This window comes from Anopheles darlingi, chromosome 2 (assembly GCF_943734745.1).
Source record: "Anopheles darlingi chromosome 2, idAnoDarlMG_H_01, whole genome shotgun sequence".
NCBI lineage: Eukaryota > Metazoa > Arthropoda > Insecta > Diptera > Culicidae > Anopheles > Anopheles darlingi.
Window position 1 is genome coordinate 22,971,233 of NC_064874.1, and position 15,670 is coordinate 22,986,902.

At 50.1% G+C, this 15,670-nt stretch overlaps 2 protein-coding genes across 2 annotated transcripts in view; both read left to right on the forward strand.

Annotated features, from left to right (window-relative positions):
• The window catches only part of LOC125950168 (uncharacterized), a 94,874-nt gene that overhangs the window by 37,884 nt on the left and 41,320 nt on the right, over positions 1-15,670 (forward strand). The window contains 1 exon segment of the mRNA XM_049677872.1: positions 7,318-8,536. Within this exon segment, the coding sequence (XP_049533829.1) occupies positions 8,424-8,536 (113 nt within the window). The 5' untranslated portion in view covers positions 7,318-8,423.
• LOC125950219 (uncharacterized) overlaps positions 1-15,670 on the forward strand; it is a 486,985-nt gene that overhangs the window by 29,279 nt on the left and 442,036 nt on the right. The gene's annotated exons all lie outside the window — the stretch shown is intronic.

Here is a 15,670-nt window from a genome sequence, read left to right on the forward strand (position 1 = left end):
AAAGCGCTCGCCAACCGTAACATTGCCGGCAAATCTAATTTAAAATGCTAATTCCGTCCAACCGGTCCTGTGTTTCGTTTGAAGTGTTCGTTGTGTTATCATCAAAGGACGTATGTGCTCTTGGGAGTGTATATTGTAGGCTCGTGCGTACCAAACAGTTTACAGTGAATGGCATTAAAGCCGTCTGCGTCTGTGGTTGATTCGCGTAAACATGTTGAAAGAGCGATGGTAATCAAATTCGGATCGATCACTGTTCGCCCACGATTCCTGTTACCGAATGGATAGCGTCCTGTTACAGGGCGCTATTTGTTTAATAAACGTCACTCGCAGCCCACCGTCCGGGATCAAGTGTCATGTCATCGGTGTGACGCCCCCATTCAGGAATATCCAGCAGATCGCCGCTTGGGTCATCGTGTGGTGGTTGATGTGTTTTTTGGGTTTTTCTTTCCGGAAGGAAGCTACATCCCACCCCACCCCCCTCCCAATGTCCAGTCAGGTGACACTAATCAGCATCTTGTGGAGCATTTGAAAAATGTCTCCTTTATTGAGATTCTTCGTTTTGGCTTCTGCCACACGTGCCGCCATCCAAGCGCTTTTCCGAGGGCCTTTAGTTAGGAACCCTTGTTGGAGCCCCTGCTTTGGTTCAAATTTCATTACCTTTCCAAGGGCGCGCAGCATGCAAAGAAGAAGAAGAAGAAGAAGAAGAAGAAGAAGAAAAAGGGGAAGAAGAAGAAGCAGAACGAGAATTCCACGCGATCTAATCTCGAAGAACCTTTTCGGGATTTTCCATAATACCATGAACTAGCTTCTCGAGCCAAACACGGACACGGTCGGGTCGGACGTTTAGTTCATCTACAACATTCCACTACGGACGATGCGATCCGTTTACGTACGGCTAGCGATAACATACACACACACACACACACACACACATGGGATATTCACATGTTTGAACCCGAAAAAAAGGTGCCAACATAGTGCCAACGGTTGAAACAATAAGCTTCGGGTTGTTTTCCTTGCATTCCGATGCCGAGGCGAACAGCACACGCTGCGTTCGGTATTCAATTTTCCTTCCCAAAGCTTCGGTGAGATTGAATTTCACTTACCAAGGGGAGGCAAAAGCTGGAACACCACGTTCGGGTGTCGTCGACCACGAAGCACTAGCTGTCTGACAAAATTTGAATTTTACACCCTCGAGAGGGATGCCACCACAACACTGTGATGTTCAGCGAACCCACGAACCACCTTTGTTTGGATTTCTCCACCCAGTTCGGGGTTCGTTGAATGTCTGGGCAACTAACTTTCGAAGCACAATGCTCCGCTGTGTACGAAAACAATCGAAACGCAATCTGTTCTTTCTTCTCCTTCTCGACAGCACAACGCACAGAAGGGGGTTGTGACATGGATTTGTGAAGAGCATATGCGTTTTTTATTGAATCTTGCACTTGCGTTCGCTTCTTAATGAACTGTTCAGTCCGCTTCTCCGCTCTCCTTTACGTCGGTGGAATGGAACAGTAAATTACGATATTAACAAACAGTAACCAGTGGCGGTGCAGCAGGATGATGGTGGTGGCCGGTGCCCTCGTACCAACGCCACCCTGTACCAGTTGCGCCCGAAATCGATGCCACGGTGCATCGGTCCAGACGCGTATGTAGCGTACGGCTTGATCGGTCTGCAACAGTGATAATCGTGACGGTGACGTCAGTCAGTCTAGAGGGGTTCAGCTAACAGTATTCCGCGTGACTGGCGCGTACTTACGTTCGGTGGCGTAAAGGCAACGATGCGTGTGACCGGTCGGAAGAAGGCAAAAAAGGCTTCCCACGTCGGTGGCACAACGATCGACTCGGAGTGGCAAATACGCTGGCTGCTGTCGTCACGGTAGCCCCAAATGAACTCTTCGTCCGGTTGCGCACCGGCCAGGCAGCCAGTGGGCAACAGTATTATGAGGGCCAGGGCCAGCACCACTATCGTAGCCATCCACCGCGAAAACATTGCACCAACGATCAACGATTGACGAGCAACTGGCTGCAGGAACCAGAACCAGGACCAGTTTTGCATTCTGTCGGCCTCTGTCGTGGTGAAAGTGCTTGGTTCGAACACGGAATCATTTTGAAGCCGATGCAGAGCGCAGGAAAGAAAGAAAGAAAGAAAGAAAGATCAAATTAAAAAGTCCCAGCTTTTGAGAACACTTTTATGTTGCATTTTATGTCAAAGAGTAAGCACAATACCGCCGAGATGCGCATAAACAACCGTGTACTCACATTATGCACGATTGCAAATGATGGTTACCTATCGGGTCGACCCGACACAAAAACCTGTTAATGGGCCACAGCCGAGCACTGCGTGGAACGGAATTCCGTCGATTCTTGTTTCTTTTATTTTGGTTTGCAGATTGCTTTGTTGCCGTTGCAGAACCGTTCACCGCGTCATACCGGTAAACCGGTTGCATCCGATTTGCATCCGATTCGGCATCGACGACCCTTTTCGTGTTACGTTATGCAAATGCTGGGGGCCGCTGCTGGATGTTGTGGGACCACCGCCGATCGATAATCTGTGCCGCGAATCTGTCTGACAACCCGGTCTGACAGCGCGGAATCCGCGCTTCAAATCATCGTAACCGAAACTCATCCAAAAAAAAATCGAACCGAGAACAAGTAAGACAACATTTGCTGTTCCCGTGCAGCAAACGACCTAATCATGGACCTCGAGCTCGTCGGCAAACGACGTGGCCCCTGCCGGAGTGTGCTTCGAAAGTTTCCTAATCAAACACCTTGCAGGTTTTCTCAATTAGCGCCAAAAACTTCTCCGCAAAACAAAAAAACAACAAGCCCCCGAAAGAAGTTCTTGGCCACTTCTGACGAACGAAAAAAAGGAAACATGAAATTCTGGTACTTCAATCTTCATGGCCATGGTCCGGACTCCGTCGTTTTCGTCGGTTATTGGGTCATCGCCTGCTTGGATCCGTCGGATTGCGTGCGATACCGGCACGAAACGGTATTCGATTTCCCATCCTCCGCCTGCCTGGATCGATTGCTCCTTGACCCCGAACCGAACAACATCAGTGGTGGCCTCCATCGCCATCGTCATCGTCATCATCGTCATCGGTATCATTCATTAAATCTTTTTTGTTCCCGAAACTACGTTGCCTTCGCTTCGCTTGCGGTCTGCCGTCTTTGCTGTTCATTTGGACGGAAAATTTAGATCATACGGCCGGACAAGGGTGTCCGAACTTTGCTGGACACACACACACACACTCACCCGGGCACTTATCCTGGTCTGCTGCCTGGGTGAAAAGACCCATAAAGATAACATTGCACCGTTGACCAGCTCCTTTACTGTGGCCGCGTTGACGGTGTGACGGACGTACGAGCGAACCAATAATGGTTCCCGTTCCGAACGTTCCAGCTCAATGAAATGTTACTCCCAGGGACATGAGGAGGCTGGACAAGGATCGTTAATAATAAAAAAAAAGTGTCCGGAAGTACCCGGAAGAACCGTTTTCGCTCTCTCTCTCTCTTCGTTATTTCTGTTCCTGACTGTCGCGGAAGAAGTCACCCCAAAAAGCGGAGTAAAGGAGTTAAAGGGGGCACCGAAAGGAACGTGTGTCGTACATTGCGTATCACGCAGCAGCTTATCAATCTGTCCGTCCGTACCGCGAAGGTGGGGCCCGTAAATGGTGGATAGTCGTAAAAAAGGCTACAACCCTGGCCGTGGCTTGTTGTCCTTTTCTTTGCGGGGCTATGGGGCGAGTCGTTAACGAATGAATTGTAATATTGGAGTTTTTATACTTCGGCTCACACCAGTGACCACCGGGGAATTCCCCGAGAGAGAGAGAGAGAGAGGGAGAGAAATTGACCACCGAAAAAAAATCCCATTCCACCGAAGCAAGTAATTGGAACGGAATGAGCTGGAATCGAATTTGTAATGACAGCCGGTCCATTATCTACCACATAAAATCGAAAAGTAACAACACAACACGCGAAGTGGCGGCACTCTCGGCACCCCTTTGGCTTTGGTTTTTATGTTTCCGGTTAAACATTTAACTCATGATGACATATTTTCGGGTGTTTTTGGGAAGCGGTCAAATCAGTCACTTTAAATAAAGCTCCCAATCCCGCCTTTGACGACCTTTGCTTCTCCAGCCCGGATAGCGATAGCTTCCTTCCTGATAGTAAAAGGATCAAATCAAACGGACACACACACACGAGAGGCACAAGCACAGCTGTAAATTGGATCGGAAGGGAGAAAATGAAACATATTCAAGCACAGAATGGAGCGTGGCAATAGTTGGTGGCCGCCGCCATCGCCGCCGACGCAGAATTACTGTTCAGCTTGTCAGCCCGCTGTCCAGCAACTGATACGGGATCACGGTTCCGGGTGAACCGACGGTGAACGACCCATGTTGAAGAGTCGAATTCGATTTCGAAGCTTCCCTTCCTTCGCTCGTTTTGATGGAAAGTTTCGCTGCTGCTGGTTACTGGCTGTTGGCTGCTGGCCGGGCATGCAGGTCATGTCGCGTGCGGGTCGTAGGGGTGAACATAATTCAACGAAAACCCTAACCCCCGGTACCGGAAATGGGTATGATAAAAAATACATCCAAACACACACGCACGCACGCACGTACGCAGGACTTGGTGCGGACAAAGTTTGCGTCGCCGGTGGTTTGTTGTTTTCGAGCGATGCTCGGTGATCGGTGATCTCGGACGGACCACGGACGGTCCTGAGAGCGAACGAAGACGTAAACACACATTGACAGCGAAGGTTCGAGATGGTAGTACGATTGTCGATTGGAAAAGTGGTTGGTTGGTTGGGAGGAAAGTTGCGTGATTGGTTGTTATGACCTCCCGCTGTCGCTGTTACCGCCGAAGACAGATCGAATGATAAGTGAGCGAGTGAGCGAGAGTAGAGAATGTAAATCTGTTGGTCTCAAGTTTTGTGGACACGTGTGCGTGCGTGTGTGTGTGTGCATTATGCTGCTGGCAACGAGAATTGGGTTGTTTTTCATTGATTGACCGGTTCGGAATGGCTCGAATGCGTTATTGGGAAAAAACAAACTTTTATCATTTTTCAAACCAGAATCCACTCCAAATGCCCCATTGATGAGCATGTAGCGTGCTACTTAACATTCAATCAATTTTAACGCAGTAAATGATTCGTGTCAAACATAAAAGAAAGTATGACACAACACCCATACCCCAACCATCCACTGGATTCATCCGTTTGCTGCCGCAAAACGCGAAAGGATAACTCACTTGTCAAAATGTTTTGCATAATTAATGTCTCTGCCTGTCGCCATCGGGAGGGGGGGCGGGCGGTCCATTAATCAATTGGAAAACTTTTCAAAACCCTTCAAACTGCCAATCAAAGCAATCGCGAAAAGCAAGATCGGAAAGCAATTATTCAGCAATAGCACGATGGCGATGATTATGAATATGAGTTGTGGGGATTTATATCTTTCGGATCGAATCCAGAAATATGCAAAACCATCCCCATCATCATCATCATCGTCTTCATAGTCGTCGTCGTCGCCAATGTCGTCGCCACTGGAGGTGTTATGCAATGGCGCCCGTCGTGGTAAACATTTCCCATTCTCACGTTTCTAATAAAGACCATTATGACGGTTCGTCACCTCATGCCGTGAATAATCAAGACATTAAGCCAATACAAGCTCACTCCTCCTCCCTCGCAACACTCACAATGGGTTCCCAATAGTCCAGCACATCGAGGAAGTGACAAAGAATCCTGCCTCTCTCCCTCCTCCTGCTCCTCCTTCCCAAAAGAAGGACGAAAAAACATGAATAACAAGTCATCAACAGTCACTTCCCTCCCCATCCCGGGCTCCTGCCTGATGACTATATTTGCGTGTATCGCACCGTGTTTTGATGCGTCTTTTTGACCGAAACCCGGCCGTGGGAACTCGCCTTGTCGTCGTTGTCTTGGTAGGCGTGGTGGTAGGCTGTGTGGTGCCGAATGTATGCCGGAAAACATGCCGGTATCAATGCGGTTTAATGATCGTTTCGATTCACACCGACACCGATCGGCACAGGGCAGTTCAAGTAGTTCAGTTGCGGAAAGGGGACTCCGATGACCATAATCCTCCCTTAAGCATGGTGCCTGTCTGGTGGCCTGTCAAAACCTCGCACACACCATCAATCTTGCGCGTGGTGTGCCGTCCCGGCCAGCAACCTCCGGCCTATCTGAGGGCGCGCATCTGTCTCGCATAATGGCTCCCGTTGGCCCGATGGTGATGATAATAGAAAGCCGGTTGCCGAATTGCTGATTGTGGGCTGTGGGCCCCCCCTACAAAAGGACCTTTGATGAATCTGGCACTCAACGCCGTCCAACGCCCGTCCGTCCTCACTAGAAACATTCATTAAAGGTTCCTCTTTGCGGTCCAAAGGCGGTTCCGTCGGAAGAAACATAAATGAGGAATAAGTGGAGAAGGAAGGGAAGGCCATTATTTCATCGCGGGAAAATGGCACCAAAAGTTGGGCGCGAAGGCGGACGCGGCCACCACGCAACCAATCGATTAACGGCCACTTTTTCATCCCATTATTGCCAGCAGTCACGATTTATCGAGTATTGAGCCGTGGTGGTGGTGGAGGAGGGGTGGCCTGTATCAAGGCGTTTGGACCGCGCTTGGCGTACGGGGGGTTATTCATGTTTGATTTATTCCGCGTGCTGGCGCGCTCGTAATAATCGGGGACGCCCGCTCAACCAATGCCCTAGTAGTAGTGGTAGTAGTAGTAACAGTGGCAGTAGTAGGAAGCCCAGCTTTCCCACGCCTTTATTGCATTTTCCCATGAATTCTGGGACACAAATTAACCGAAAATCCCCTTTTGATCCTCGGTTAATCTGATTAGATCGCATACCTTCCGGTGTGCATGATGCAAAGTGACACACACACACACACACACAAACATACACGCCATGCAAAAACATCGTAATCACGAATGGCATATCCCCACTAATTCCTAGATTGATGTGCTGCAAATGCAAACAAACATCTTCGCTCCATCATGATAATGATGTGTTTATGGAGCCAAATGGACGAGCGGACTGGCAAGGGGATACTTGGTGGGTGTAGTGCAGCCCGCCCTGACTCCTCCGCCGCCACTGATTATTATTAATTTCATTAATCACGATCAACGAAATAGAAGGATGTGGGGAAAAAGGGAGTGGTATTAGTGTGCGCGAATGGGAAAGCGCACCAGCTGCTGTCAGCGGCGCCCGCGGCTTATCCGTTTATCGGACTCACTGGAGTAACGTTTATCTGTTTTTTTTTCTTTCTCTCCTCTTTTCCTTTTCCACTCCAGTTCCAGTCTCGACCAATCTCATCAACCTCCTACTCAGCAGCACCATCCAGGCCGGCGGCGGCACCTGGTACACGGTTTATGCAACACTCCGGAACCCGCATGACGTCCATGCTGCCAACAGCAGTAGCAGCAGTAGCAGCTGTAGTAGACCTTGGCGACAACTCCGCCGCCATCGCTAGCGTGAGAACAGCCAGATCCAATCGATGGCCATAATGGCGACTGCTGCAGCGTCCATTACTACGGCGACGGCCCCGACGACTACTACGACGACGACGACGAGGACGATGATGATGGCTGCATTGCTCGAGGCGCCCTCTAGCGTGGCGCACCGAAGCGACACTACTATTGTTTCCGGCAACCGACGGCATTACGCGAGGCCAATGGTGACGTGAGAAGGTGTGCAGTGTTCGCAGTGGGATCGTCGTCACTGCCGGGTGTGTGGTGGTGCAGCACCATTTCGTCTCTTTTCCTTCCGCAGCAGTAGCCTCCTTCCTCTACAACTACGACGCCTACTGTGTGTGTGTTGTGTTGAGTGCGCGTGTGTTTCTGTGTGTCGCCGTGACACTGTGTGCAAGCCGTAAAGTGATGAGTCAAGAGTGTCAACTGTCAACCTTAAGAACAGTACGTCGTCAGGTGGAACGAAGGTGAAGTGAGAGAAGCGAGAACCATCATCGTTAGGAGGCCGAAGAGAGAGTGAGAGAGAGAGGCAGAGCGTGTGAAAAAGTGAGAGGTCGCGGCCCCAAGCAGATCGCAGCAACCCTCAGGTGCTATTTCAATTATTTCCTTTGCGAAACGGAACCGGCTGCTGCAAACTTCCAGTGCAAAGGAGCAGAAAGTGAAGCGAGGATCAGCCCCAGGGCTTGTAGCTGCTCCTTATCTACCCACGTCTGTGTGTGCACGAAAGTCGTGTTATTGTGTCCGGAAAGGGGGGGCCGAGTGAGAACGCGCCTCGTGTGGCGTATTTGTTGGAGTGTTTGGAGTAGAGTGAAGCCTCCCGGGCCGTGCGTTCGTGTGTGTGTGTGTTCCTGCTAGTGCCCGCGTAGTAACCCGCGTGTGGTCCCCGCGTCATACAACAATGAAACTAAGTGTCAGTGCCTATCGAGCCCATGCATCAGCACACAAGAAGATCCTCTCCAGCAGTAGCTATCAGACCCAGTTCAACTACGGCAGTACGGCGGCCGCTTCCAGCTCGACCCCGAACCCGTCCGCACTGTTTTCAGTAAGTCGCTTGATGCCGCCGCCGCCGCAGCCGCCTTGGCCGGCCGTGTTGCCATCGTGTTGCTGTCGTGTTGTCCGTGCGCGCCACCAGCGCCACCAACGCCACTGTCGTGGTCAATTGTTCAAACAGCATCTCAGCCGCATCCCAGCTTCTTGTCTTTTACTACTTGTACTGTTTTTTTTTCTCTCTCTCTCTCTCTCTCTGTCGTTCTTCTTGTTCTTTTGTTTCAATGTCTCCGTCCGTCTGCGTCAGTTTTGTTTCTTCTGTTTCCACAAAGCACACATACACACACACTCACACGCAATATCAAAAAACACAATCAAAGCACTCCGTTCGTCCGTTATTTCCGTTTTCCACAGCCAACTACCCATTCCAGGGCGCTCCACTTGAGACGATTCTCGTTCACTTTCGTTGCTTTTGTCCCCGGGAGCCCGGGAGGTCGTCTGACACGGCGCCATGGACGAATTTCAATTTTCCGTGTAACCGTTTTTGTGTTTCTTCTGGTCAATTGTTTGTTGTTCTCGCCGGTTGTGCGCCAGTTTATATGTTACCCCCGTACCACATTCATCCAGCATATTTACCTTCAACAGGAAGCTTCATTTTCCAACTTTGCTCCAACTTTTCGTGAGTTGCAACCAACACACATGAACACACACACTCGGTGAAGGAGTAGTGATCGTGCCGTGTTCCTGCTCCGTCTAATGCAGTCAATGTGTAGAGCAAAGCTTTGCCTAGTAGCATCTCACCATATCACCATCCACCGTCCACAGCCACCTTAGTGCACCCCAAGCCCTATGTCTGTGTGTGTGTGTGTGTTCACCTCCTGCTTGCCCGTGCCCTGCATGGCTGCAACCCTTAGCAACAACGCACAAAGGCCATGAGTTGGCAGGGAGCGAGGGAGCGAGAGAAATGAGTTTCCAAAGCAACAACCTTCTGGCTCTGTGGCGGAACAAACATTTCATTTCACCATTTCACCAGATTCCGCCATACGTTGCTGTGTGTGCGTCGTTGTCCTGCCAACTGTTGTGCATCTACTTCTGCTGCTACCCCCGCGATGACTGACCCTCACCTATTGTGTTTGCTGCCTCGGTCTCCGGTGCGCTACGTATAGAGAATTTACCATGAATGGCGCTTCAACGCGATGCCTTTTGGGGGATGTCAGCACGCTACCTCAAGGGTCTGTGCGTTGGTGCGCCATTCGCTTTGAGCGAGACATCCAATAGAATTTCCCGTTAAAATGAAGGCTAAAGCGTACTCGGCATGCCACGAGTGATGCCTAGCGTAGCAGTCTACTCTTCAATTGCGTTTAGTATCTGAAAACGTTCTCCGTTTGAAGCAGTGTGAGTTACATATACCCGCACCGTTGTACAAGTACTTTCAATTCGGTGGGATTTATGCTAAACCGGTGCCACCCCCCACGGTACACCACAAGAGTGTGACGATACTTTCGGTAGGATAAACAGAGAAACACACAATATTACATTGCCTTCCAAGGAACCAGTTTGTTTTCGTAGCGAGGAGCTGGAGCACGGAGTATTGGTGGATGCGAGGCGCAGGCTTACAATGTTTGTGTTTTGATGCTTGAATAATCTAAACGAACTTATACGGCTACAGCCCAACCGCTTACCATTGGAAGAAGTAGCAGTAGCAAGAGGAGAATCGCATCAGTAACCTCACAATGGGCTCACTGTTGAAGTTGGGGTTAGATTTTGGCTGGATAACAGAACAGCAAAAGAAGCACAGAAGAAGAAAAAGAACGAGATAGACAGGGAGAGAACACAACATCTTTCATCCATTAGCGGAACGATTTCCCGGAAGTGGAAGTGCTCCCACCGGGGCGCATCTCTTCCGCTGAGAATGCTTTGACTTCGATTCGAATGTTGTTTCCCCCTCTCGTACCAAGACCTCGTACCTCCAAATTGTCCTCAAGAATTCAGCATTCTGGTATGCAACTTGGTGGACATCTTGCGTCGCTTGTGCTAAGGCATTCTTCAAATTATTTGCTACAAAAAAAGGGAAAATTCTATTAAAATTCTTAAATTACACAGAGATAGAAATCAATCTCCTGAATCGAATTGTCGGAAGTTCGGGAATGGGCTTTATCGCCCGACATTCTGACCATCCCCCCCATCGATCTCATTCTCTGTTCCTTTACTGCAGTGGACATAAGCAGGAGTCGGTATCAGTCTCGAAGGTCTGCTCGATACGGATTCGATTAAAGTTCCTCAAGGATATCGATGGCACCTTACCACCAACAGTCTCCCTGATATCCCTGATAGTCGGTCGTCGAGATGGACGATACGATTAAACGGGGGGAGAAAAAAAGCCCTTTCCGAAACGAACTCGAATCACCATCCGGCCGTGATGGCTGGCTGGCAGCTTGGCAGCAATCCTATCAGGAACTCGGTGAAGCATGGACTGGAGCATGGCAGCGCCCGGGCGACACTCGCTGCCGAAACAAATCGATCGAAGGCTTGTTCTGCTGACCTCGAACCTCCCGGGAGGGAACCGATGGACGAGAAGCACAGTAATGAACCAAGCGAGATAAGGTCCGATCGATTTCGCTCCTCAGGAGCGCCATTTATTCCCAATGTCCCGATCCGATGTCCATCCGGGAGCACACACTACGTCCAACAACGACGTGACAAATCGTCATCATCGACGTCGGCGCTATCGTTGTCGAAACGGAGGTACTTCATTTATCGATTCCGTTAGCCAGGTTCACGCCGTGTCGGAATGTCGGAAGCGAACACAAGTGTCCATCGTCCGTGGTCGTAAACCGTTAACCGGGCGCGATGAGGACCTGCTCAAGATTTCGTGGGATCGCGATCAAAATTAATCTGCAATAAAAATCCCGGAAAACGCCCTCGAGGAGGTCATTTTTCGCCTACGGCCAGGGTGGCCCCAGAGTGGCAAACGAAGGTACAATCAAAAACACATTCCCACAACACAGCTACAGGGGTTTCGGTGGCCTTCACCGGAGTCAATAAAACGGCGCACAGAAATTCACTTTCTTCACCCCGAGGGCGAACAGTGTGTGTGTGTGCTTGGGAGAGAGAGAGTGGCAAGTGCTAAAGCATGTTACAGTTGACTAAAAATAACCCTGCCTGCGACTACGGAAGCGAGCCCATGAGCAGTAAAACTTCCTGGCATCTGACTCAAACCGTACACCGTCGTCGTCGTCGTCGTCGTCGTCATCGTCATCGTCGTCGTCTGTCGGGCACGTATGCAGACGTACATCATCTTCTTCTCAAGAGGAGCAGGTAGGGGGGTCAGGGCCCCACCGTAAGGCAATACCATGTATACTTAACTCGTGTTCGTGTTCGGACTAGAAGTAGTGTGCGCTCGTGCTAGTGTTAGCGGACGGAGCGAGCAGCTGGCCATCAACCGGTACCGGATCTTCACGCCAAATTAGATTTGCCACTTCTTTTCTAGAGAGAGAGAGAGAGAGAGAGGGGCCCGGGAGTCCTTTTCACCTCCCCCCGGGGCCCTCTGCGTTTTCCTGTCCGGAAATCCCTGCGAGTGAAAGGACCTGCGTCCCTTCACGCATGAACGCCGCGTGGTGTCCTTGCCGACGACTGCCGTGACTGTCTGTTAAGTGGATCCGCCACACGCATACGCCAGGTAGCAGCTTTCGGTCATTCGGTACAGCGCTGTGTGTGTGTGTGGTTGTATCTTGCCAGGACATCGCACGCCAACTGGCAAACTGTTCTGCTCTCTGTCTATGTGTTTGCTCTATCACTCAAGTGTCATCCAATTTGGTTAGGGGGTGACCCGTACCCGGTACGTGAATTTATCGTCCATCGTCTTTACCGGGGACCGGGGGACTCCTGGTGCGTCCTATAGGCCATTCACATTCGCTAATAGGTCGCTTCCTTCCTGGAACCTTCCCGCCTCCGCTAGTAAATAGGATTCGTTTTGATTAGCCTTTCGCTCTCTCTATCTCTCGCATCTCGCGCTGGTGGTCTCTGGTGTCTCACGGTGTGTCGGTTCACCTCCGGACCTGTCGTCTTAAGCAGATGACGGCGCTAAACGGGTCCGCTTGTCCGTCCGGTGTATGTGTGTGCCGCGATTCGGGCATCCGCCATTTGGACGGAGAATGGAATTACCCACGGAACCTGTCTCTCTTCGAGGAGCGACCTTTGTTGCCTTTTGTCGCAAATTTGCGCAAAATATGTCTTGATGGCAGTAATTTCGCCCTCAGGCGTAACCTTAATCCTCGGAACATCCGCGCGCGCGCGCGCCACACTGCGCTTTGGGGTCCCCTCGGGGATGACAATTTTATTCGTCTGCAACGTTTCGCTTGAAATGAAGTTTCCTAATTAGAAAATGCTCCGCGATTGGGGGGAAAGCTAGAGCTACGGAAGGAATGTTAATGGCTGATAAGCGAAGCACACACGGCAGGCTGAGCACAAACGCCTCCGTACCTTGAGCTTGTAGCGAAGATGGATTAGCTGCTTGAACAATTTCGGTAACCACGCGGCACAAGCCACGTAAGTTATCTTATATACGGAAGGCACTGCAGCAACCAACTTTCTCGATTGCACTCGAAGACCACTTAATGAGGTATTCGCAAACACGAGAGCTGGCTGGCTAATTGAACGTGGTGCTATCCAAATATCGGTCCTAACAAATCGGTCCTATGGCTGGTGGGTACTCCTTCTCCCGAGACGATACTTAAGATGCCCGCGTTCCGCGTGGCATTATTAATTCTCGATCTCGACCTCCTCCCATTAGAGTGTAATGTGGTAATGAGAATCCGATTTCCTCCCTCCAGAAGAGCGGGGGTATTATTTTATTCCGTGAATAATTTACCCACCCGTTTCCGTTTCCGTGAGCCGTGATTCAATTAGGGCACGCGCTGTACCATAAATACCAACCAACACTGCCACCGACACTGTCAGTTGTCTTGGTTGTTGGTCTTCTTATTCTACATCGGAAGACTTACGCATTTCTTTTTCCCCTCCTTCGGAAGATATTCTCTTCTCGAGTCTCGAGAAGCAGCGCCACACAGCACAGAACAGAATCATCAACTGCACGGTTGCTCCGAAACCGAGAAATTGAAAGACACGTAAAGCGATAAATGATGGCGATGACAGCGGAGTTGGTGCGCCGTCAGGTGCCCGCTCGAGAGGGCTGCCAAATTTACATAATACAACAGAGCCACGCGGTGCCGGTTTCCAAAAAATCCGCGCCGTAAAGTGAGAGAAAATGAAAGAACTTTGCACAATATGCGGGAACGTGTTTAACATTATTGCACATTAATGAGGTGAAATGTTTGATAAGCCCCGGTGCTAATGGGGCTGTTCCAAATCCTAACGCACCACACCACGGTGCTAACGATTAAATTATTTGAGAAAGAAATTGAGAGCGTATTGTTTGAAGAAAAAAAAACGGATCAGAGTAAGCCTCCATTTGTCGCTATTCTTTGTGCTCTGGGGGGGAATGGGGAAACATCCAACCAATAACCTGGAAATCAAGACACGAAGTAACAAAACAGACAAATTGAATAGACATCCCACTTACCACACTGCTAATGATGCCATCATCCTTGTGCTGCTGCTGCCGCTGCTAAAGGTCATGAAATTACGTTTATCCTTCGCGATCGGTACGGCTCATCGCACTCCATCGAAGACCGCCCGCATTTTATGATTATTTTTATGATTATTTTGGAATATCCTGCGTCGCCGCTGCCTTTGCCACTTCTTTCGTTTTACATCGATTAGCATTACGAATATCGGCAGCGACGACGACGACGACGACGATGGCGTCCAATCATGCGGAAAGCGCTCCAAGACGATAGCATCATGCGCCCGTCGAGAATTCGCTTTGGGATTCGCGTTCTGCCAGTTCCTGGCGAAGCAAATGGTGGCGCCCCCTCTCAAATGAGGTGTGCAAATTTTTATCGCCACCGCTGGTGCTGGTGAGCGAAATGGCTGGAACGCCCCGTGATTTCATCTTGCCGTAGCCGTTGCCGGTTGGCGATAATTAATGTTCCGGAGTGTAATGTTCTTATGTTCTCACCGTTGAATTTTCCTCCCGCAAACCGAAACGCGAGAAGCGACGCGAGAGGCCCTTTAGAGCTTTCCATTCCAGCATTACTTTTATTTCTTCGTTCCTTCTCGCACCTTCCGTCCGTTACACTCGACTGGGCTGGCTGGCTTAAGTGAGCTTTTTTCATTTTCGCGAGCGAGCATTCCAGCGAGCCACCAATGAATCCCCCTGGTTAAGATGCGGGCTTCGGGAAATTAATTTTCCCGCAAAAAACATGAAGCCGTAGCCCCGACCGCGTCGCGATAAGAACTCTCTCTTCCTACTCTTCGGACTGTGTTTGTGTTGGTGAAATGCAAGAAGGAAAAAAACGAACGCGAAAGGAGGCTTCATCTTAAAAGAATTTCAAATTATCATTGGCCACCACCACGGATGGGAGGCGCCAAGAGCAGAGGAAAAAAGGAGTGAAGACTTTTGTGCGATTGTGAGCCCACTTGCCTCTCGAGATACTCCGCCAAGAGACCGCCCAAGGATCACGCGCCAGCTCACCACCAACCACCAAGACGCAACACGTTTTCAGGCCGCCTGCCAGCGCCGACAGCTATTTGTTTTGGGGCCTTCTTTCAATGAATCCTTCCGACTCCGAGGTTCGAGAGAGTCGTCGAGTGTGTTCTGGTGAAAAGGAAACCTCAACGACCACGGTCCACGCGCAACCACGTACTTGTCTCCGGTCTTCGTTAAAGCCTTTTGCTTCTCTTTTTTTTTTCGCTCTCCCTATCTCTCTTTATGCTGGCGAACGGTGGACTGTATCCTGTCCCAGATGGATGCCAAGGATTGATAGAGCAGACTAGCACCGATGCTCGTGGCCGTGGTTCGTCGCTTAATTGAGTTTGAGTTTGATTCAATGAGTTTTTGATTAAATTGAATATCGTAAACAGCCCCCAAAACCAAACCACCTGGCCCTCGATGATGAGGAGCGACCAACGAGCAACTCCGAAAACCACTATCTATCCACTCTGCCTTTCCTCTTTCGACGTGAAAAATGATCCATGATGAAGTGAAAGTGTTCCCTCTTTACTGATTCATGGGGCACGCACACACACCCATGTAATCGAGTACATTTGGGCCACACATCCAATGGCC